The sequence below is a fragment of the Myxocyprinus asiaticus genome, chromosome 24, assembly GCF_019703515.2.
Source record: "Myxocyprinus asiaticus isolate MX2 ecotype Aquarium Trade chromosome 24, UBuf_Myxa_2, whole genome shotgun sequence".
Lineage (NCBI taxonomy): Eukaryota > Metazoa > Chordata > Actinopteri > Cypriniformes > Catostomidae > Myxocyprinus > Myxocyprinus asiaticus.
This window is the reverse complement of record NC_059367.1, coordinates 2,535,157-2,561,599: the sequence shown is the minus strand read 5'-3', so window position 1 is coordinate 2,561,599 and position 26,443 is coordinate 2,535,157. Positions and strand designations below refer to the sequence as shown.

Genomic DNA, 26,443 nt, shown 5'->3' with positions numbered 1-26,443 from the left:
ATGAGAGGTCATTAAGCCTGTCGTGCGTCATCAAAAATAATCTGCTCACTGAAAGAGAATCAAATGAATCTTTCCAGCCAGTTGAAACAGACACTCATAGATGTGGCCTGCAGAAATATGTTATCACTGAGTAAATAAATGACAGCAAGATAAACAGTTAATAAATCAACTTAATCAGATGTACAAGTGTTACAACATCTAAGAAATTCTCCAGCGGTTGACTGCGTAGGCCTATGGCTGCTTTGTGACAGTCCATAGTGGTCAGGAGATAATCTGGAATATATGTGACGTCCTGAAACACCCCCGCACCTCTCGTCATGTGTTTACCGAAAGGTTTCCTGTTGTTGTGAATAACGCTTGATGATCCGTTAAGATTTGCTGTGTGCAACATTATGCAGATAATAAACATGCTTGAGTCACATGATACCAAAACACATGCTGTCAAGAAGAACGGAATACATACACTGTTACAAACAATATCATTTAAAACATTTTTAAAGTAGGGTACAACTTGGGGTAAAAGGCCCAAAGGGGGTTTTATATAGTGTAGATATAGGGGCAATAATTATAGGGCAAAATTGGTCAACTAATGCAAATACTTTTGAGACAGGAAGATTATTATTTATTTATTTTTTTGAGCAAAAAAAGAATAATAACTACTTCAGAAAAGGGTGCACCATTTCCTGTTCACTTTAATCACATTAGGCATTTCATAACATCTCAAGTTTCTATAAACACATTAATCTCCATTGTGATTGGATCAGTCAATGTGAGCCCACTTTGAACATTTTTACCATAAATACCATCTATTCACCTATTGGACAGTCATTGAAAAACTTTTGATGTAATCACCTGTCAAATAAACGACAAACTTGCAGTTTGTCTCAAAATAATTGTGATAATTTCAGGGATTCTCATTAGCTACAATACTGTACGTTTTAAAAGGTATTAAATGTTAAATGAAATGACCTTAAAATCAAATCATGGATCAGTAAAATTATTCAGTGATATAATGACAAACAGGTGTTTAGGAAAATACTGTGTTAGTTTTTGTTGATGTTTAGTGTTTTGGGAGAAACGTTGTACTACACTTCTAACTCTAATGTTAATAACTCAACAGCTGATTTTCCCCGTTTTGTCGTTGGTAAAACTTAAAAAAAAAAACATCTATATTTTGCCTTCAACTTATTCAAAAATCTGTCAAATTTACGGTATATTACCGGCAGCTGTGGTTACCAAACATTTACCGAAAAAATCACGGTGACCATGTTTCAGGCTTTATGGGATGTAATTTTGATCCCTGTATATTTTACGGTTCATTACCGTATATATTATGAAATGATACACGTAAGCTTGATACACTAATTACAGAAAGGTACATGATGACTCAGAGTTCATCAATATTGTCCATTCCAGAAGTAATAATTAATACACATTTACCGTAAAAAGTACATTTACTCTCTTGTTAAAAATAATGTAAAAATTTACCATTAATTCTACTGTAAATTATACTTTACATTTAACATTTTACTGTAAAATTACATGTCTTGTTTACTGTATATTTTAAGGTAACTGCTCATTAACCTATTAAAGTTTTTTAACTGAAGCATTTTTACATTCTTTTACCGTTAAAATTACAGACTTTTTTTTTTACAGTGTATAAGGCCCGAGAGGTCATTCGAGAATTAATTTAATAAGCTTAAAAATGGCCATGATTCCGTTATCTTTAAAAGAAATCAAAATAAAATAAAATAATGATTAAAAAATTATTTTAATTAACGCAAAATACTATATAATATAAAATTCCTTTAAATCGTTTTTTTCTTGGTGCGTGAGCACTCACAGAATTTCAGACCCCAAATAAGAAATTGCAAGCAATTGTATGGCCCGCGAATAATTGAGCAAATACTCGAATGGCCCTTTATAGGAAAAAGGTTCCCCACCCTTGGATTAAAGGAATATTCCGGGTTCAGTACAAGTTAAGCTCAATCGACAGTATTTGTGGCATAATGTTGCTGATTACACCAAAAAATAATGACGACTCGTCTCTCCTTTTCTTTAAAAACGCAAAACTCGAGGTTACAGTGAGACACTTACAATGGAAGTGAATGGGGACAATTTTTGGCAGGTTAAAAGGCAGAAATGTGAAGCTTATAATTTTATAAAAGCACTTCTGTTAAAACTGGTGTATTATTTGAGCTGTAAAATTGTTTAAACAAAGCTGTAAAATTGGATATAACTTTTTACAGAAAGTGTTGGTAAGTGAATTTATCAGAGTAAAATCACGTTAACACACATATTGTTTACGTCTTGTGTCTATACTTTTGAAACGATAAGTATTTTAACGTTTACAGATTGACCCCATTGACTTCCATTGTAAGTGTCTCACTGGAACACAGATTTCTGCTTTTTTTTTTTTTTAAAGAAAAGGAGGGACAAGTCGAAATCTATTTTTGTGCTTATTAACATTATACCACAAATGCTGTCGACTGAACTTAACTTGCACTGAACCCGGAATATTCCTTTAAGACATCAAAACCACAAACATGCACACACAGACCTGAATAAAGTGCGAGACATAACAGCCATTTGGTGGAATAAGCCACTAAATTCACCAGAGATTTGTTTAAAAGCACAGGCGCCCAACATAATTGGCCTTGTAATTATTCGTCTTAATTTTCTACTGAGGAAAACACAAAGTCTTTTATATGCAGTCGAAAGACTGACAGATATACAGTAAAATTAAAATGTTGGAAACATGAGAAGCTATTTTTGTCTGTTCAACGCATGTTAACAGAGCCAGTTTTAGCAAACAATTATAATAAACACCGGCCCCAAAAATGACTTTAAATCAAATGTAAAAATGTCTTAATGAACCTGTTTTAAGGATGAAAAGATATGAAAGCAATTGTCCTATCAAACACATGATGCTAGAGCTTATCTCAGAACTGGCTTCATTTTTCTGAGCAATTTTAATCAGCTGGTGCCTAAAAAGATTATTTATATTAGTGGATCATGTTTGAAGTCAGTTCCCCTCAAGTTCACACTTATCACATGTTCCACAACGTTTGACCAGTTTTGGGTAAGTTACTCTAAAAAGTAACTAATTACTAACTACTAATTACATCCTCTACAGTGTAATTAGATTACTGTACTAATTACTGTCTGAACATTAATTGCATTACTTGTTACTAATTACTTTCTAAAACCCCGATCAACCTCGACCAGATGAAATATAAAATCAAATAAATTAGGGGGACTGGGTAGCTCAGTGGTAAAGATGCTGGCTACCACCCCTGGAGTTCGCTAGTTCACTAGTTTGAATCCCAGGGTGTGCTGAGTGACTCCAGCCAGGCTTCCTAAGCAACCAAATTGGCCTGGTTGCTAGGGAGGTCCTCGTGGTCGCTATAATGTGGTTCTCACTCTCAGTGGGGCGCGTGGTGAGTTGAGCGTGGATGCCGCGGTGGATGGCGTGAAGCCTTCGCACTTGCTATGTCTCCATGGCAACGCGCTCAACAAGCCACATGATAAGATGCGCGGGCAACTGGGATTCGTCCTCCACCACCCGGATTGAGGCGAAACACTACGCGACCATGAGAACTTAAAAGTGCATTGGGAATTAGGCATTCCAAATTGGGAGAAAAAGAAAAATCTAATAAATTATTCATGAACTGGCCAAAGAATTTAAAGGGGCGGCGTTAAATTAGAAAACACACATTTTAACATTAGATGTTAAATTTCGATTTTAAATTCACTATTGTTTTATATAGAATTGTTCTATAGTCTATACAGTATTTAACGCAATTACATCAGAAGTAACTGTAATTAAATGACTGAAAAATTAAGAGTAATCCCTTACTTTTATCAATGAAAAAGTAATTTAATTACAGTAATTAATTACTTAGTAATGCATCACACACAAAATGTTAATACTTTTTGTCTTCAACAACAAACTTCTTTTCAAAATTCAGATATGTTGAAATGTTTTGCATGAAAAGTGTATATTTTCCTCAAAACAAATGCCACTTGGTTTGATATTTTGATATCAAACCAAATACATTAAATAAGTGTTCAAATACTTATTGTGGCCCCTCGATTACACCACTGATGCTGCATCATTACTCACTCACCACACACACATATATACATCCTTATTGGACATTCCTGGTGCGTATCCAGCCAGTGCGTGTGTGGGACAGTCCCTCTCCCCGCCCCACATTCCCATCATGAGTGGGTCCGGTCCCGTCCCACTGCAGGCCGGGAATCGAGAATAAATATCCTCGGATTCATGATCGTACACACAGAAACACGGAGGAGAGAGAGAGAGAGAAACAGCGCGAGTCTCTGGATTAAGACGCTTTTTACGCACATTGCACAGGAACGAGAGTGGGGAGGTAAGACATGCACACAGCGGTTTTATTTTTGACGACAGATGTTTAGGACCTTGAAACGTGTTGATATCGTATGTGTTTGAGTCCAGACCAAGGGCTGTGTTCCCAAACCTAGTGAGCTGCCTACCTAGGCCTTTGTTTTGGGCATCACGTGCCTGTTTTAAGTCAACATCTATAAAATGCTGCTGATTTGGAACTCACAAACGATGCCCAACAATGCTGCAGCTTGCTCAGTTTTGAGACTCGGCCGAATATGCATATATTTAACTTATAGACTGCACTAAAGCCCTAGTAACGCTGCTATATAAGGTTATATGGGTAACATATAGTTATAATGGTACACAGTAGGCAGATATAATGTATATACAGTATACACTCAAATAAATAATTTAAATATTTACACGTTTCAATTTCATAAGAAAATGTCATTAAATGTATTTAAGTAGCCACAAAGAAAATAAACTAAAATAACTAAATATTGTAAGTTTATTTAATTTAAAAAATTGCACAATTCAATTTGATTGGCCAAAAAAAAATTTTTTTTAGAGTGTGTGTGTGTGTGTGTGTGTGTATACAGTATAGCAATACACTATAGTATTATATTGAAATGTATAGTAATAAAAAAGCCCTACTAACACTGCTATAAATGGATTATATGTGTAATATATCACTGTAATAGTATGTAGTTGGCTATATTACAATAGGTATTGCAATATAGCATCTTAAAATATTATAGTATATTATAGCAATATAATATAATATTATTTACACCTATACAGTATTTATAGCTATATATATATATATATATATATATATATATATATACAGTATACACAGCTATATTATATTGTAATGTTCATCCTAATAAAAAAAAAAAAATATATATATATATATATATATATATATATATATATATATATAATGGTATATAAAAGCATTGAGATTGTGGAGGTTTGAAATAATGTATATACAGTATACACTCAAAAAATAATTGTAATATTTACACATTTCAATTTCATAAGAAAATTAATTAAATTTATTTAAGTAGCCATAGAAAATAAACTAAAATAACTAAATATTGTAAGTTTTATTTAATTGATAAAATTGCACAATTCAATTTGATAGAATTCTGTTATAAATTTGAAATGCAGAAACCGAGTTCATGTGTATGTGTGTGATATATATATATATATATATAGCTATATTATATTGTAATGTTCATCCTAATAAAAATATATATATATATATATATATATATATATATATATATATATATATATATATATATATATATATATATATTGAGATTGTGGTGGTTAGAAATAAAATGTTGCACAGTTTATGTCAGTTTAGTTATTGTTCTGTATATGTTTATATAGTATAACAGAGTTCAAATCTTAGGTGAAACTGTATTATTCTGCAGTTCCCAGCACTTACAGTAAGAATCAGATTAAAAACACATGCTGTAAATTCTTAAAGCTGTTGTGAGACGCCCAGGAATTCCTTATTCCACTTAATAACATTCCTCTGTGTGTTAAGCAGCTCATATCTGCAGAATAACTGAACAGCATGAATGGACTCCAGTTTAGGACTATTCTAGGAAATGTCACAAAACTAAAAATGCATATAAACCATTGAAACTCCTGAAGTATAATCATAGAGAAACACAAATGATCCACAAGTAAAGTGTAATACACTCCATATTGCGGTCTCTCTGTAAAGCCAAATGACCTCTTTCTTCTTCAATGACTGTTTGTGGTCAGCACATTTAGACCATGCTCTAAATCTTTGGCTTTGTCTGTTCTTCACAAACATACTGCTGTGAGTGTTTAAGTCACATTCCAAGAGGGCTGCTCACCAGGTCTGATTTTGCTGACATTGACATTACTCGTAAGCGTTGTTTTTGTTTTAAAATTAAAGCCAGTCTCTCCTTGCTGGTTTAACTCTTTATCGACCCCGTGCAGATGTACAGATGCACTTTATCACAATCTGAACACAGTGTCTATCTCCCCGTGGCTTCTCGCTCTCTCGACGTGAGATGACTCAGCTGCACTCCTTTACGAGCTATTCGACTCACTCATCACGTTTGCAGTAATCTATTCCTCTATTCGTCCCTCCCGTTTGTCTTTTTCTCTTTTGGACAATGCAGCTCTGTTATGTCTTTGTGGCTGAAGTAAAGATCGGATTTCACGCTCACATACAAATGCATACACACTTACACACAGCACAACTTGTATGTACAGTTTATGCATATTAAATGTACAAAGGATGTTTATTGTTCCTTTTTTAACAGGCTGCAGTTGTATTTCTGAGATGTCAGCATTCTGACAAGGTTTGCAGGTTAGGTCAGACTGGTCTGTTGGCTGGTTTTAGAGGGTTTTTGGGCACTTTTCAGCTAGTTATGCTGGGAGACCAACTGTTTTGTGTAATTTTTTGATGTTAAAATAATACTTTATCCTCTCCCAGCTTTATATGCAGAGAACTAACTAAAAGTTAATTCTCTCAAGAAAACAAAAAAGCTCTGTTTGATTTGAGCAACCCGTCCAGCCCAACACAACAACACTGACTCAAACAATGGCGTGAGTTGGGGGCGGGACTATATGTTTGTTCGATCAATAGCAGATGGAGGGCGTATTCGGAAGGCTGTTTGAAAACAATGGGTGTTTCTCGATGCTAGGAACACAGAGAATGGACTTGTGTTCTTATGAAGACCAGTCTTGACAAGCCACCTTAGAAGAACAAACTCGGAAGTACAGAAGGATATAGAACGCGTCTATTGTGAGCTTTGAGATGTGCTGCGATCTCCCTGTTGCGAAATTGACTGTCCCAACACATTTGAAGCCAGTGAGGGAAATACTGGCATTATAAAACTCCAGAGTGTTATTAGCATCAAAGGACTGACACGTTAAAAGAATAAAGTCTGTAAACACTCGTTTCCTCCATTTGTTTATTACTTCATTAAAATGATGCCAAACGAAACAACCAATTTTGACAACTCTCACAAGCCGTCAGACTTTCGCAAGCTTACAGCGGGAAACTCTTGAGGGAAAACACGATAAAACAACGATAAATGGTAAATGTCCTTGTCCTTCGCCTGCCACCGTTGTGCAACTATGATTGCCGGGACTTCAAATGGGTTCTCGCCTACAAGTCACCATCTGATGCATCCTCGATATTCGGCCTCATTGGGTAATTTTATGCATTCTTGAGTATTGGAATTTAACTTTGGCAGTGGATGATGACGTCGAACGAGTCCACGAGAATGTAAGAACACATAAGAACAAACATTGAGAAACAGCCAATATTTATTTTTGCATTTACTTTCGGTGGCGCAGAAATTACACACTTGAACTATAATCCTGCTAAGACCAGCAAAACAGATTTAGGCCCTTTCACACCAAACGCAAAACGGAAAAGCAAGACGAATTTCCGACATATGGCCCCTTCACACCAAAAGCATTCATGTGTTTACAATAGGTGGCGCTGATCACCAGTCGAGTTTACTCCGGTACAGTAAGTGTGCAAAACACCTTTGAGCTGGTCTGGCCTTCACCAACAATCATGCCACGGTCGAAATCACTGAGATCACATTTTCCCCCCATTCTGATGGTTGATGTGAACATTAACTGAAGCTCCTGACTCATATGTGCATGATTTTATGCACTGCACTGCTGCCACACGATTGGCTGATTAGATAATCGCATGAATAAGTAGGTGTACAGGTGTTCCTAATAAAGTGGTCAGGTTGTGTATATTTACGTGGGAAGTATATTTGCTTAAGTTTGTTTACATTAGATTTTTTTTGACAGTTTGAATGGTTTTGGCCCATTTGAACGATCCGTCAATGAAAGTCAATGGGATTTTTTTAGATTTCTGATTGTCCGCTGTACGAAAACCATAATTCTGATCAGTTAGAAAAGTCATAGCAACCCAAATCAGACCATTCTGAAGGTCTATGCCAAGTTTGGTGGATGTAGCTTGAAAGCTGTTGGAGGAGTTAAAATTGATCTTTTTGGTCTTGGTTTAGGGATTTTGGAAGAAATGTAAACCAGGTCTGTTGAATAACAATATGTTGGCTTTGTCACGCCAACATAATTAGTTACTTTTTGCTGGATGTTTAAAACAAGAGACACAAATATGCCAATGGAACAAGACAAAAAAAACAACAACAAAAAAAATAACTTTCTCTGAAAAGAGGTCTGAATATCTTATGCAATTTTGTCTTTATTTTTAATGGGAAAACGAGACAAAGATACTGATTAAGAATGGGTTTTTATGCAGTGCTCTGGTGACTAAGAGGGAGTTTATTCTGACTCAGTATGAGGTGTTTTAAATGAGGGCAAATGATGAAAGAAGCCAGAAGAACCGACGGAAGGGAAGTTCAGAGAGGATAAAAGAGAAAAGACAAGGATGTTTCTTCAGATGTTTTGCTCACAGGAAAGGTCAGATAGATATATTTTATGTTTGCATTCTCTTGATTTCTGAGTCAGTTTGTGTTTCTCTTTGTGTGTGTTTTGGAGGGGCTTTTGCATCTTGTGTGTGTGTGTGCTTATCCTCTTTCATGTCAGCATGGTGTTTCCTGCAGAATATGGAGCCTGTTTATCTGACAACCTCAACGAACATGCAAACAGCGTTAACTAACCACAACATTCAGCGTTGGTGCTTTATATGTGTGTGTTCGTGTTCGTGTTTGCATGTGAATGTGTGTGTCGTTGAGCCTGAGTATAATATGCCATCTGGAATGAGGGTTACATAAACAATCCCATCTCAATATATTCCATGTCATCTCTCAATAATAAGAGCTCATAAAAGCGGCATGTATTATAATTGTACAAGAATTACACAAACGTTGTTAAATATAGTTTTAGATGGACTACAGCATGTCATACTGCAGGATATGTCAACTTCCCAAGTCTCTGCTTGCAAGACATGATTGTATCTTCATAATACTATCTATAATTCCACTTGCTGTTATGCAGCTGTACAAGAAGTTCCTTTTTTGCTGTTTCATTCAGCTGCAGCCCTGCAGGGAAAAACAGAGACACGGAAAAAAGTTCAATCAGCAAAAACACAATGAAAATCTGTTTCCAATTAAATCTCACTGAAGTTATATGGATGTGTGGGCATTTAATGCTTAAGTCTGAAAACAGCAGGATTTAATGGTGTTGTAATTGTTGTCTTTAGTCTAACATTCAGAGAGTCCCTTTAGAAAAGAGAGTTTATAATGACCACAGGATGGAGAAAAGACTTTCTGCTTCTGAGATGAAGCAAAACAGTGAGTCAGCATCCATAAATGACAACCACATACACACACACACACACACAAACGTAAGAATCAACTTTACTTTCATCTTTATCTTAAAGGACAAATCTTTTTTATTAACTAAACCATTCCTACAGTTATCAGGCTTACTAACTTCTCATATCTGGATATTTGAAATGTCTTTATTGTGGTGATTCTGTGGGTTGTATTTTTAAGTTATTTCAAAATTGATGATGGATGCCTATTTTCTTCTAATGTGGTTTTTATTTGATGTATTTTCTGCATTATTTCAAATAAATTGCTAATATAATACAATATGTTTTGTGCTCTAGATTTAAAAGAACCAAGTCAATAGAGTCATTTGTTCAGAAATTAGACTACACTGTTCGCACGATATGTTGCGCGCTGTAGATTCAAAAGAACCGACTCATAAGAGTCATTCACTCAGGAATCGGACTACATTGTTCGTGCTGCGTGTTGTGTGCTGTAGATTCAAAAGAACCGACTCATTAGAGTCACTCGCTCAGGAATCGGACTACACTGTTCGTGCTGCGTGTTGTGTGCTGTAGATTCAAAAGAACCGACTCATAAGAGTCATTCACTCAGGAATCGGACTACACTGTTCGTGCTGCGTGTTGTGTGCTGTAGATTCAAAAGAACCGACTCATAAGAGTCATTCACTCAGGAATCGGACTACACTGTTCGTGCTGCGTGTTGTGTGCTGTAGATTCAAAAGAACCGACTCATTAGAGTAACTCGCTCAGGAATCGGACTGCACTGTTTGTGCGATACATTTTGTGCTGTAGATTCAAAAGAACCGACTCATTAGAGTCATTCACTCAGGAATCGGACTACACTGTTCGTGCTGCGTGGTGTGTGCTGTAGATTCAAAAGAACCGACTCATAAGAGTCATTCACTCAGGAATCGGACTACACTGTTCGTGCTGCGTGTTGTGTGCTGTAGATTCAAAAGAACCGACTCATTAGAGTAACTCGCTCAGGAATCGGACTGCACTGTTTGTGCGATACATTTTGTGCTGTAGATTCAAAAGAACCGACTCATTAGAGTCATTCACTCAGGAATCGGACTACACTGTTCGTGCTGCGTGGTGTGTGCTGTAGATTCAAAAGAACCGACTCATAAGAGTCATTCACAAAGAAATCAGACTGCACTGTTTGTGCGATATGTTTTGCACTGTAGATTCAAAACTAATTGACTAAATAGAGTTGTTAGTTCGGGAATTGGAGTACTCTGTTCATACTGTGTGTTGCGTGCTGTAGATTCAAAAGAACTGACTCCCCTTAGTTTAACTGATAATGTAGTTGATGTGTTGATAAAGTGGCAGGACAGGACGTTTGTGGGTCACTTCCTGTTGCCTGATTAACAGGAGTGTCTCACAAACAGAGCTGACCATGTTTGCGTGCGTGACTTGGGGAAAAAAGGAAGTAATTTGTGAGAATAACCAACTAAAAATTATTATATTAAATAGAAATATTTGACAGTAATAAATTTGGTTGGCATAAAGAAAGCTTTTATAAGCTCTTATAAAACTCTTTGATAATATTAAGACATTTCAAGGGCAAAATCTCATAATACAAGAAGAGAACAATACACAGACTGTCTCTTCTTTTGTAGATTACACACTAACCAGCTACTTTTATCTCTAATTCTACATTTCTTCAGGGCTGTGATGAATAATTTACAATATGAGTCATCATGTGTAATTATGAATGAATCCTTTGTGTAGTGGTGATTGACTAAGTTTAACAAAAAAATCCCTCAACCATAAATCAAAGGTTGCTTTTTCCCAGCTCAAGAGAAATAGGAGAGAAATACATATAGACACAAATCTAAAAATAAAGCAGGAGGCTATTCTCCATTTGCTCTTCATTTAATCTCATTACTGTCTACATTTCCTTGATGCTGGTGATAATATCTAAACATCCTTAAAACAAGATAAGCAAAAGTGCATATGATATTGAGACTCAAAATGTGTCTTGAATTAAACGTATTGCCCGTTGGTACATTTTAGACATAAATCTAGCAAAATTAAGTGAGGTTTATGCTAAAGGCAAGGGGGGAAAAATGTCATTTTTACTGGATTTTTACTGTAAAGCAAGACCAAAATGAAACATATTTCTGTTTTTTGTCTTGCAGGATTTCACAGAAGCATCTGAATGACAACATGAGTTTATTACTAAAAGTGTTGCTGCTTCTACCTGCTCTATACTGTTCTGCAGATAATACAGTAAGTGTGTGTGTGCGTGTGTGTGTGTGTGTTTGTGTAATCCCCCTATAGATGACATATGTACTGTATATAACCATATTGTGAATCTTTCTCACAGGAGTTGCATCAGAGACAGAAACGAGGTTCACGTCTTTATAATGGTGAGTTACACTCTGACCTTTGTCTTTTCTTGACCTCTTGACCTTTGCAACTTCTCTAATCCATACTACCCATACTACTCAGTCTATGGTAGAAATAGTAAGAGTAGTACAGTAGGATGCCATTCCAAACTCGTCTCATTTTGAAACAGCGGAGACTTGGCTCCGTAACAATGCTCTATATATAAGTATTTAACAAATTAGGCTTTTTATAGTATAAATATATTCATCAAATTTGGTTTAGTGATGAGGAACAAATCTGCAACTATTGCAATAGATTTTTGCAGATAATCGGTAAAACTTTATACAGTATGAACTGATATAAAATTTTAGTAGCCGGTATCAATACTAGTACAATTTCATGACCGTGCACAAACAGTATACATACTTCCTACTGTAGAAATAAGAATAATATGACTATGATTGTAGTATACTATTCCACATGTATCCTAAATGCATTGAGTGTAGTCCATGTAGGTCTCATTAGTCTGTGTTTCCACTCGGAACGCTGTCTTTCATTCCGCCTCATTCCAGACTGAATCACCATTTGTTTTCTGTCTGGTTCTCTGTCGTCTCTTTCTTGCAGCTGCAGCTGCTTCAGTCTGTGTTTTTTGATGTGGTTTCACTCATTTGCATCTATTCATGCTGTAGTCTGACCACAATCATTGTGTGTCCATTTCCATCTCATTTGTGTGTGTCAGAGGTTTGTGTGGACACTGATTCGGCCGCGATCAGGGAGACTGGGGTGACGTGGTTGCGATGGAGGGGTCTGAAAGTCGAATTCTGCCGCTGCGCCTTGCGAGGAAGAGTGCGCTGTCATGAAATACCAGTTACCAGTGAGTGACACATGTACACTTAAAATGCCTGAATAACATTGCATTACAAAATACTAGGAAGATAGCAAAAACAGACTAACTTAAACAATAGATGTAGTGTTGAAAATGAAGACATGCAGTATTGTGACACTTTGTCTAGTATGTTGATTATAAAGGGACAGTTCACCCAAAAATGAAAATTCTCTCATCATTTACTCACCCTCATGCCATCTCAGATGTGTATGACTTTCTTTCTTCTGCACAACACAAATGAAGATTTTTAGAAGAATATTTCAGCTCTGTAGGTCCAGATAATGCAAGTGAATGGTGGCTAGAACTTTGAAGCTCCAAAAAGCACATAAAGGTAAACCATAAGACTCCAGTGTTTAAAATCCATGTCTTCAGAAGTGATATGATAGGGGTGGGATACAGATACATTTTAAAGTCCTTTTTTACTATAAATATCCTCCCTGCCCAGTAGGTGGCAATATGCACGAATAATGCGAATCGGCAAAAACAGAATATGAAAGTAAAAGTGGAGATTTATAGTAAACAAAGGACTTAAATATTAATCTGTTTCTCACGTACATCTATCATATCACTTCCGAAGACATGGATTAAACCACTGGAGTTGTATGGATTACTTTTATGCTGCTTTTATGTGCTTTTTGGAGCTTCAAAGTTCTGGTCACCATTCACTTGCATTGTGAGGACCAACAGAGTTCTTCTAAAAATCTTCATTTGTGTTCAGCAGACGAAAGAAAGTCAAACACATCTGGGATGGAATGAGGGTGAGTAAATGATGAGAGAATTTTCATTTTTGGGTGAACTGTCCCTTTAATGTGCTGAACTACACCTGTGTGAATTTGAGGGGAACTGACCACTAAAAATCACTGCCACACCAGTTGATTAAGAGTCTTTGAGCAAAAATGACTCAGAAAAGTGAAGTTCTGAGTAAAGCTCAAGTTTAAATGGAACATAGTGTTTAACAACATAATTAACCAACAACTAACCAAATTCACAGCATTACGTTTGTGTATTTCCTTGTGTGCATGAGAAACAGAGCTCCACAAATTTGTCATGATGCAAAATCATTTTAATTTAATTCTAGAGTTACACACACACCCAGAATCGCTACCACTTTGCAAATCAAACTATATTTTCATTCTGTGGTCTGAGATCACAGAACAAATCACACAGATTAAAAACAAATGTGTCATTGTGAATAATTGCTCAGTATTATTAGTGTTTTGACTTGACCACAATTTAATGATTGTTATGTCATAAAATGTGTTCTGTTTCTGCATATAAAATGATGTAATTATTATACAGAGCTGTAACAAACAGTTAATTATGAATATTTTGGAAATAGTAGCACACTTAAAATAGTGTTTTAATATTTAAATGTCACACAGAGCAATAAATGTCCTCAGTAATTTGTTCAACTCAGGATATGAATGTACTATATTGTGTTAATGTGATTTATTTTACTCTTCATGTTTTTCAGAATGTTTTGTGTCTAAGTGTTATAACGGAGGGGTGTGTAAAGAGGCTGTTTACTCCAGTGACTTTATCTGTCAGTGTCCGCCAGGATATAAAGGCACCCAGTGTGAAATCAGTAAGTCGCTACACACCATCGGCGTCGCCAGGTCATTGCTCCGGGGCTTCAGCCCCTAATGTTTTGACTGTAGCCCCGAATGTAATTTTAAATGTAGGCTACGCAATAATATTGCTACTCTTAACAGTTATTAATTATTTTAATTAAATGTTATATCTTAGATGTCCAGAACAAAATATGCCATCCAGAGGGAAAAGCATACAAAACAAATCATCAGAAAATTGATGATAAAATGTTATATATCACCGCAAAGGGGAGGATCTCAGCTTTCTAATGACATCTAGATTGAGCTTGTAGTCCACTCAGAGGCCGAGATATTCAATGAAATAATGAGGGTGGTGCTTGAACTGAAAATTAGACTGAATGTCTATGGACGAGCACATCTGTGAGGGCTAAAATGCGTTAGAGCGCCACCTACATTTCAGATCTGCATATTGTGATGGAATGTGATAGAGAAAAAATATTTTTACTACTGCTTGCTGCCATCTAGTGGAATGAAATAAGACTTTTCAAAGTGAGATTGAGTGAACGGAACCAGCATTACATGTTTACAAAGTTAGGACAGCAACAACAACAACAACAACAAAATAAAAAAAATTCAGAAAAACTTTCTGTTTATCATAAGATTATAAACACATATAATATTATTTATGAATACTTGGAGTCTTTTTTTTTTATTTGGGGGGATTTCTGAAAAATGAGACCAATTTTTTGCAATTAGTCCACAGTATGTGTGAACGGTGAGCTGTCAAATTTGAGTGAATTGCAGGCGGCAGCCCAAAAATGCACCAGAGTATAAGGGGTTAAATTAATTCTACATTATAGTTATATTAAATATTCCCTTTTAAATAGCTGCAATATAAAAAGCTAAATTTTTTCAGTAACTTGAAGTTTAGTTAACTGGTTTTTCAAATTGAACTGTAGGTCAAATAATTATGAGAAGCTTGTAACCTGGCAAACTACAGTTTCAAACTGGCTTTGCCAAACTGGTGCACTCTGTGTATGGTTTAATGTTGTGTTAATTTCCTCCTCATTTCTGTAAGATACGGGTGAGAGATGTGCGACGGGTCAGGGCTTAGGTTACCGTGGCACCTGGAGTATGAGTGCGTCAGGACTGGAGTGCATTAACTGGAATTCCAGTTCACTCCGTGGAAAGAAATTCACGGCCAGGAGAACAGAATCTAGCACACTGGGGCTGGGCAACCACAACTACTGCAGGTATACACTTACACATAATAAAATAATAAACATTTGATTACATGAGTCACATTTGAAGCTGTTGTGAAGTTGCTTGTTTTTGGTGAATATATAAATCATAATATTGTTCTGGATTTTTCAGGAATCCGGATGGAGACACTAAACCCTGGTGTTATGTTTATAAAAGAGCTCAGATCACATGGGAATTCTGCTCTTTACCGACTTGTATAACAGGTACAAACACACAAACAGACACACATCCACATCATCATCCACTGTGCATGTAGTAATGGTGTATGTTGTGTCAGATCCCATTAAGGAGTGTGCACGAGGGTCAGGTCAGTCTTACAGAGGTACAAAGGCGGTCACACGCAGTGGTTTGAAATGTTTACCGTGGGATTCAGCCGCTGTGTCTCATAAGATTTACAACGCATGGAGATCAGATGCCAGAGAGTTGGGCATCAGCAGTCACAACTTCTGCAGGTACACACAAACACACCTACTCTAACATCTGCATTTATATAATGGATCTAAAATCTGATTGGATGAGCCATTTTCAAATTTGTTGTAAAATACATTGTATATCGGTGTTTCTTCAACTTCGGGCACTTTTAGCACTGTGGAAACATTTTTCACACTCTCACTAGTTTATTTAATGTCTACTAACAATGTCCAACAGTGCATGTACATGCATCACAGGAGATTTATGTCATTCAAGTCATGAAAAGTCCCACCACAGTGTCATTTCCAGCACATCTCCAATTCTGTATGTGTTTAATTGAATTCTGTGATGGAAATGACATTTTTTACAGTTTTCAAATAAAGTGACTGACTCTTTTGTCTTGCTGAGGCTAATTTCATGGATAAAATTCTATATATCTTAAATACGCACAATTATTGTTTTTTTCCGTAAAAGTTCATTAATTGTTAAACATTTACATAAACATTTTATTTTTAGTTAACTATAAAAGTATGTTTTGTTAGGCATGAAAAAAACATTTAATTTTTACTTTGTAGTTTACTGTAAAAGTACATTTATTGTTAAACATAAAATTTATAAACATTTTTATTTTTACTTCGTAGTTTATTGTAAATGTACATTTATTGTTAAACATAAAATTTTATTTAAAAAAAATATTTTTATTTTGTAGTTTACCATAAAAGTATGATTTGTTAGGCATGAAACAACATTTTTGTTTTTACTTTGTAGTTTACTGTAAAAATATATTTTGTTAAGCATAAAATAAAATAAAAAAATACTTTGTAGTTTACCATAAAAGTACATTTATTGTTAAACATAAAATTTCTAAACATTTTATTTTTACTTTGTTTAGTTTTGCTAGGCATAAAAAATATTTTTATTTTTACTTTGTAATTCACTGTAAAAATACATTTATTTTTAGCATAAAATTTACAAACATTTTATTTTTTACTTTGTACTTTACCGGAAAAGTACAATTATTGTTTCATATAAAATGTAGAAACATTTTTATTTTTAATTTGCAGTTTACCGTTAAAGTACTTTTATTGTTAAACTTAAAATTTAAAAAATATATTTTTTACTTTGTAGATTAACATAAAAGTACATTTATTGTTAAACATATAATTTAATAAAAAATATATTTTTACTTTGTAGTTTACCACAAAAGTAAATTATTATTAAACATCAAATTTTATTTAAAAAGATAATTTTACTTTGTAATTAACCGTAAAAGTACATTTATTGTTAAACATAAAATGTGTAAAAAAATGTTGTGATCTTCTGTCCGTTTTAATACAAATCAAGTCATGGGATATAAAATTGCGTAAGGTTGAAGAAACACACGTAAACACACACCTTTGTTCACACACCAATGAACAATACTTATACTTAACTATGGTAACTTAGTGGACTGTTTTTGTGGTTATTATGAGTAATAAATGTAAATATTTATTGAACTTTAGTGTCTTTTATCATATTGATGTTGCTGAACTTATATAAAGCAAAAAATACTCAAAACTGTGCATTCACTAACAAAAAAGTGCATAAAAACTATAGAATTATTATGTTATTCTTTGAAGTACTGTACTTTGGAGTACCATGTAAATAGCATGGTACATGAATAGTGTAATATATCAAAGTACCATGGTTTTACCATCTAATATCATCACTGAACCATAGTACCACCACAGTACTTTTTGTGAGGGGTTTTACCTAGTGATCTTACAATGGTTAAAGGGGATATAGGCACTCCTTAAGCACTTGTGTCCAACAGCAACCCTTAACCATGGTACAATCACAGTAAAACACTGCATTAAGTGGCTTATTGCTGTAATATTCACTGTGCACTCTCGCTCGTTCTAACACAGGAATCCAGACGGTGACCTCGGCCCCTGGTGTCATGCTTATAAAGGTTCACAGCTGATCTGGGAACTCTGTGAGGTCCCCAAATGCCGTAAGTACATACTGTTTCCGTGACAACTGATCAATACAGTCCACCGATGCATTAGTCATTGAATTACAAGCACGTTGCCGATCAGTGTGACTAACAGATGAGGTCGCATGTTGTGTCTTAGAGTGAATGAGTATGATCAGTACTGTCGTTTTTTACTGTAATTCACAGTAAATCTCATGTGTATTGTGCTGTGTGATACCACATGGGCTCATTGGTTTGTTTTTCTGTCTAGTAACTGTTGTCAGACATGTCATGTTTTGGTAGAAATTTACACTGTTTATCTGAATCACGTTAATTCCTGACAATATGCAGTTTTATTTTGGCACTAAAACATATTTGTCTTTCTGAATATTCTGGAAAAGAATAGGGTTTGTGCATATTTGCATCTGTGTGTTTTTTAAATCCATGTTTGTATTTTCCTTCACAGCCAAGAAAACTCCATCAAGAACAACGCTTGGACCACGAGCCCCTACAACCAGCAACAACCAAGGTGAGAGAGAGATAATTAAAGGGATAATTTACCCAAAAATATAAATTCCTGTAATCATTTACTCACCCAACCAAACACGTGTGACCTGCATGAAGTTTAGCACAATGTTCATGCTGCTTTATTCCATAAAATTGTAGCATACAAAGACTAGGGGCTGTCAAAGTCCAAAAAGGACCTCAAAGTACACTGTAGAAAAATATATGATGTTACATTTATGGTAAAAAAAAAAACTGGCAGCTCTGGTTGCCAGAAATTCACAGTAAAAAATACTGTGACAATGTTAAAGTCATTTTGGGGCCTGTATTTTACAGTTCACAACCGTGCATATGTTGTAGTTTACCGTAAAAGTACATGTATTGGTAAAGATGATAAAAAAAATTACTTTATAGTTTACCATAAAAGTATGTTTTGTTAAACATAAAAAAAAAAAAAAAAACGTTTTTATTTTTAGTTTACCATAAAAGTACATTTAGTGTTAAACATAAAACTTTTAAAACCATTTTTATTTTTACTTTGTATTTTACTGTAAAAGTACATTTATTTTCAAAGATAAAATTTATAAACGTTTTTAACTTTGTAGTTTACCGTAAAAGTACATTTATTGTCAAACATAAAATTTATAACAAATTTTATTTTTATTTGGAGTTTACTGTAAAAGTACATTTACTGTCAAACATGAAATTTATAAACGTTTTTATTTTTACTTTGTAGTTTACCGTAAAAGTACATTTACTGTCAAACATGAAATTTATAACAAATTTTATTTTTATTTGGAGTTTACTGTAAAAGTACATTTACTGTCAAACATGAAATTTATAAACGTTTTTATTTTTACTTTGTAGTTTACCGTAAAAGTACATTTACTGTCAAACATGAAATTTATAACAAATTTTATTTTTATTTGGAGTTTACTGTAAAAGTACATTTATTGTCAAACATAACAATTTTATTTTTATTTGGAGTTTACTGTAAAAGTACATTTATTGTCAAACATGAAATTTATAAACGTTTTTTTTTTACTTTGTAGTTTACCGTAAAAGTACATTTACTGTCAAACATGAAATTTATAACAAATTTTATTTTTACTTTGTAGTTTACCGTAAAAGTACATTTACTGTCAAACATGAAATTTATAACAAATTTTATTTTTATTTGGAGTTTACTGTAAAAGTACATTTATTGTCAAACATAACAATTTTATTTTTATTTGGAGTTTACTGTAAAAGTACATTTATTGTCAAACATGAAATTTATAAACGTTTTTATTTTTATTTTGTAGTTTACCGTAAAAGTACATTTACTGTCAAACATGAAATTTATAAACATTTTTATTTTTACTTAGTTATCATAAAAGTATATTTATTGTTAAACATAAAATTCTACTGTAAAAAAACTAATTTTTAAACAATTTCAAAATTTTACCGTAAATGTATAGTGTCTTATAATATATACTAGATGCATATATTGTGGTGATAATATATTTTTAGATGGAAAGGTAACTACCAGTTAACCAAGTTACAATTTTTACTATAGCATTTTTACATCTTTTTACGTTACAATTACAGAAATTGTTTTACAGTGCACCATAAAAGCACCATGAAAGAATCATATAAGTAGTCCATACCGTATAACTTGTTCATCTTTTTTTTCCTCATTCTCTGTTTCTCGCTCTTTTCTTCAATTTTTCTGTTTAGGCACCTGTGGTCAGCGCGTTGAATCCCTCTCAAACTCTCTGCCCATGTTCCGGATACACGGTGGTCAGGCCAGTGACATCAGAGAGCAGCCGTGGCAGGTGGCCATCAATGTATATCTGCCCCGTTTAAAATCGTATAGCTTCCTGTGTGGGGGTGTGCTCGTCGACTCCTGCTGGATTCTATCAGCCGCTCACTGCTTCCAGGAGGGGTGCGTACACATTCTGAGTTATCTGAGTTTATCATTGCGTGTGTGTTAGAAATAATTACCGACCCACTTACTGTAATTACACTAACTTGCATCTCATTTCCTGCTTGATGACATCGGTTATCTACAAATGTGTTGCGCTTCTTTGCATATTTGTGAGATTCTTTGCCTGACAGAGATACAGTTCAGTTTTGATGAGATAATAGTTTTTAACCTCCTGTGATGTGTGTTTAGGTTTGGAGAGAATCGTCTGCGGGTGATTTTGGGTCGGACCTTCAGACTTCAGAATTCAAGCAGTGAGCAGATCTTTGATGTAGAGAAGTACTGGACCCATGAACAATATGACGATGACACTTATGATAATGACATAGGTGAGACTTACAAAAATGAACAATCGAGATTACAGTTGCAGCTGCCACAATAACTAAATGTGAAAAGTGTCAATTACAGCATTCCTGTTGTGCAAATAATTATATTTACATGCAGTGGAATATTAACCAATCACAGACAATTTATTTGAGTAATGTTTAACTAAAATAAATTAATAAAACAATATATATATTTTAATTTAATAAAATATTATGCAATTCAGTTTAATGGAATTTTGTTATGAAACTGAAATGTGTAAATCGTAAAAAATAGGTTAAACTTTTTTTTTTGATTGTAGCAGTGTTTTATTATTATTATTCCTTAAATTAATATTTAACTCTAAATTAATTAATTCTTAATGATGTTTGTAAATCATTACCCTAACGGCAAGAACATCAGCACACAAAGATGACCATTTCCTTTACTATTTTTCAGAAAAATGTATACTATATATTGAAAATTATTAACACCACAGACATTATTAATAATAAATTATTAACAAATTATCAAGATAATAAGTAAACAGTACTTTCCGTATTTTTCAGATTTTTTGGCCAGTTATAAACTGTTTACTCATATTCTTGATTATTTTTTATAATAATAATGATGATATCTGCGGCGTTACTATTTTCTGAAATAAAGTATACATTTGTATTAAAAAAAAGTTAAGGACATTTTGGAAAACTTAATGAAATATAACATTTATTTTCATAATCATATTTTATTTTAATATTTTTAAATATATATTTTAGATTTTTTTTTTTCATTATTATTATTTCTATTGCCTTCTCCTAAAAGAAGGTATAAAATAGATTTACACAAAAAAAAAAAAAAAAAAATTCTCCCAATTTGGAATGCCCAATTCCCACTACTTAGTAGGTCCTCATGGTGGTGCGGTTACTCACCTCAATCCGGGTGGCGGAGGACAAGTCTCAGTTGCCTCCGCTTCTGAGACCGTCAATCCGCGCATCTTATCACGTGACTCGTTGTGCGCGACACCGCGGAGACTCGCAGCATGTGGAGACTCATGCTACTCTCCACGATCCACACACAACTTACTACACGCCCCATTGAGAGTGAGAACCACTAATCGTGACCACAAGGAGGTTACCCCATGTGACTCTACCCTCCCTAGCAACCGGGCCAATTTGGTTCACTCAGCACGCCCTGGATTCAAACTCACGACTCCAGGGGTAACTCGCTGAGCTACACAGACCCCAAATTTCCACAATTTGATTATAATAATTTATATTTCATTTTTATTCATGAAATGTGGAATTGCTCAGACAAGGTTTGCAACACTTCCTGCAGAATATATCTAATATGAATAAACAGTAGGACTTATATTATGTTGTATGTAAACTTTTACCAGCGATTATGCATATAAAGTTGTATTTAAATTGTGTCATTTCTTTTCACGTGTTCAGCTCTGCTCAAGTTAAAGAGTGATTCTGGTATCTGTGCGGTGAACTCCCCTGAAGTTCTGCCAGCGTGTTTACCAGAACCGAACCTGGTTTTACCCGACTGGACAGAGTGTGAAATCTCTGGTTATGGGAAAGAGGAAGAGTGTAAGATGTTTTTTTCAACACTACATGCTACTGTTGTTAGCACTGGTCTTTCAGATTACGCCGATGTGAGGAATGTTTGCCTTGTACATTTGTTTTACTGTTGTTATGTTTTACTCTAATTTAGTTTCTGAGTTTTACGCCGAGAGAATCAAGCGAGGTCTTGTACGGTTGTGGCCGCAGGACCAGTGCGTTCCCGAGAAGCTCTCCGGGCGTCTGGTGACAACAAACATGCTGTGTGCAGGAGACACGCGCGGTCTGGACGACGCGTGCAAGGTAACCATATTCATTTTATAGCTCTATATTCTTACTGCATGTTATTAATTGACACATTTGTGTATTTCTTTCCCAAAGGAATTGATACTTTCAGTAATCAATTACATGCAAATTATGTAACAATTACATGCAAATGCAAACATAAACACTTTCCCATCACCAGCGAAGTACATACTTGTAGTGCGTAGAATACTGTAAGTATGCATATTAGGACGCACTCCAAGAGTTTACATGCTGCACTTCCTGTTATACTCAGGAAGTGACCTCACTAGAGTCATTTTTACTTGATTTACCCTCTCGATTGATCAGTCTCTCTCTGTATTTCTTCAGGGAGACTCCGGCGGTCCTCTGGTGTGCCCGAAGGATGGCAGAATGACACTGATGGGTTTGATCAGCTGGGGCGATGGTTGCGGGAAGAAAGACACGCCTGGCGTTTACACACGCGTCACAAACTACACAAAGTGGATCTCTGGCAAGATGAGATCTAACTGAGACATTATCAAACATCATTAACACACAAACTACAGTGACCGTTGTGTACTGAAAATAAATAAGGCAATGGACTTTTCATGTACCTACCTTAAAGTCAGCTTGAACGTGCAACCCATTTTACTATTGTAATGTGAAATATTTAAGAGTGTAACAGGATGGTCAATGATGAAAAACCAGAATGGAGTCAGACCTGCATGTGAGTTTACTAAAACATCTAAATTATTATATATAAGTTATCATATTTTGATGAAATATTACAAAGACATATAAAACATATATTTGGAATAATGTGCACCAATGTTTTCACGTGTAGAAAACATTGGTGCTGAGAAAGTAAATGGGTCAATCTTGATTTCATGTTGACTTTAACAGCTTGACTAGTTAGTGTCATGCTAACTGGGGACTCAGTGTAATTAGTCAGCTACTACAGTAGTTTGTGGAAGGAACCATGGGATATTTGGAAATAGAAATACAGATCTTCTGATGTTTTGTAACGCTTGAGCTGATCGTTATAGATCGCTTGAGAAGTTTGAATCAAAGGACAGTATTCTTCCGTTTACATCACACAAGTGGCCTTAAATAAGAACTACATAACACAAAAGACAACTTTGAGTGTTAAAGGTGCTGTAAGCAATTTTAGCCGTTCTACTTCCATGAGACTGAGCCGTTGGATTAGCCACAGCCCTTTTTTCTAAAACCCCACGCTCCAAAGATACCAAATGAGCTTTATTGAGGCTGACATCATGCAGAAACTGTTGTTAAAAACAACAGCTGCAAAATAGCGCCCTCAACAGACAACTGTTATGAACAGCATGGCATAAAAATGGCAGTAAGCCTCAAAAATAAGCTGAAACTACAATTCTATGAGAACACACGTCAGAAAGCGTCAGAGGTCTGTGGACACATATTTGCTGTATACAGAGTCTAGAACGATCAAAGAGATTGGTGAGATATCTCACGACACTTATTTCATTCATATGTTTCAGGGAGTAGGAACATTTTTTGCACCTCTAAAGTGCAAACTCTGATTTAGAAACGCACTTAGTCCTTTGAAAGTACTTTCAATAAATGATTAAAATAGATATACACTTTGCTTTACAATAGTGAGAATAAGTGATGGCACTTTTCAATGTGTGCTCTGAGTTGTCACATGATGCTTCTTTTAATGCTTGTCATAATGTTAGACATTAATAACTTAGCTACATATTTTTAACACTAAACATCTGCTGGCACAGAGAGACGTTTGTTTCATGGTCAGTGTTGCTGGGTTGATCCAAACAAAATCAAGTTTGTTACATACTGTGTATTTAACTGGACTTTAGTTCTGTTTAAGCTGGAAGTTTTTTGACTGCAAAATGTTTTACTTTGTTAACCGAGATCTAATATTATCAGATCAGATAGATTGTATTTAACTATTTAACACCTTTTATAAACCTTAATTTTTATACATGATAGTGGCAAGTACTAAATTATTGTTTTATGTTTTTATGTTGCCTGACTTTTTATAAAACATGAAATGGAAACTGCTGTCCCTTGTCTTTTGTATAACCAACATTTGTTTCAGATTTTGGAGAATTTCCAAAATACACTTTTGTTATGTGAATTTACTATCACAAGGAACGCACAGTGTGTTGTCTATAGAGCTGTTCAGCTTGTAGTCCATTTTCCTATGGGTTTTTTGAACTTATGAGAAAAATAAGGTCTGTGGTAAACATTACTTGACGATACATGGAGGTTATGTTCTACAACATAAATTGCACACAGTCATACCCTGAACTGCATCCAACTGTTGCGCTCTATAAGACACATATAAACCAAACACCCGACATTCAGCGATGTAAGGAGTACCGCTCACATTTACAGTGGAGGATGATTTACGGCTAGCGTGCATGTGTGTGTGTTTGTGTGTGTGTTTGTGGTAATGTTGGATGGATGAATGGATGCTGGATGCAGTTCAGGGTAGGATAAAGTTCATCTCTGTGAAAAAGAAAGCATGTAACACTCAAAAGTGTTTGTGAGTGTACGTTAGCATGTGTGTGTTTTGTGTGTGCATGCGCATGTGTGTGTGTGTGTTAGTGCACGTGTGTGTGTATGTGCACAGGTCCAAGCACACATGGACATATGTGAACATGAACATGATGAACATGCTCCTGAACACTCAATTTTTCCTCTTATTTTTGATCTCCCTCATTTATTTTCAATGGCCGGTCATTTTTGACCGGGAACACCACAAGTGTGACTTTGTGCCATTTTTTACAAAATAAAAGCATTTCAAAACAAACTTCCTGGTTAAACATTAAAGCATGCTAGTGTGATAAATAGTGCAGAATGTTTTCATATTTCATTTAATATTGCCAACATTTTCCACAAATAATGCTTTTTTCGCTCAAAAACGGAGGTGCATAAGTTCAGGTCAATGAGGCCTACGATCAATAAGTTCCAAAAAGAAACACAAAACATGTGCTAATTGAAAGAAAACAAGTTTTCAAAAAGATCTAATTCAATATTTGGTGATAATATAGCATAATGTGAGATTTATATGCAATTTTTTTAGGCCGGTCATATTTGACCGGGAACACCAAAGTGTAACAAACCCCTCAAAAAATTAAAAAAATTATCATATTTTTTTTTGGGGAAGTTGTGATACCCTGTGTGAGCAAAATCAGTAAGTTTTAGTCCAATAGGATAACATTAACTAGCATTTTCAGGCAAAAGAAAATCCTCTTCGGGTCTATATGATTGGAACACAACACAAGGGTTAAAAATAGTGTTTGATAGCGGAATTTATGGTAAACAACTACATTACCCATGATCCAGCAGAGAAAACTTCTCCAATCAGAGAAGGACGGCCAACAAAGGCCGCAAAAGGTGCCTCGGAGTGACCGTTTGGCACTTTATACGTGCTAAATATGCTTTCTAATCTGAAACACATGCTATACAAGCCTGCTTTTTGCACGAGTGTTGCACAAGCCATCACAAAACCACTCGCGTGAAGCTGCCAGGCACCACAGAGCGACGGCTCGAGGCATTGACGTGCACCGCAGTTGCACCCTTCTCCAGACGAAAACCAGGCGTGATGCTCTCTGCTCTATCCTCCTGTATCTCTGAAGTGTGTGCACCATCTGAGCTTCCCTTGATATCTCGGCGCTTACTACAAAACTATTGCAACCCATTTGAATTTTACTTAGAATTGTCTAGTTTAAAACGCTATGGAGGAAATGAAACATCTCAAACAGCTAGACAGCAC

At 35.1% G+C, this 26,443-nt stretch overlaps 1 protein-coding gene across 1 annotated transcript; it reads left to right on the top strand.

Moving 5' to 3' along the window:
- The first annotated feature begins 4,165 nt into the window (after positions 1 to 4,165).
- On the top strand, positions 4,166 to 24,719 carry LOC127415084 (tissue-type plasminogen activator-like). Its single transcript, XM_051653628.1, has 15 exons — positions 4,166 to 4,394; positions 11,813 to 11,903; positions 12,001 to 12,043; positions 12,742 to 12,876; positions 14,363 to 14,473; positions 15,517 to 15,691; positions 15,813 to 15,904; positions 15,979 to 16,153; positions 18,020 to 18,105; positions 18,533 to 18,595; positions 20,290 to 20,497; positions 20,729 to 20,865; positions 22,291 to 22,431; positions 22,556 to 22,704; positions 23,035 to 24,719. The coding sequence occupies exons 2-15, from the start codon at positions 11,841 to 11,843 to the stop codon at positions 23,194 to 23,196; spliced, it is 1,740 nt and encodes a 579-aa protein (XP_051509588.1). The 5' UTR covers positions 4,166 to 4,394; positions 11,813 to 11,840; the 3' UTR covers positions 23,197 to 24,719.
- Positions 24,720 to 26,443: the final 1,724 nt, after the last annotated feature.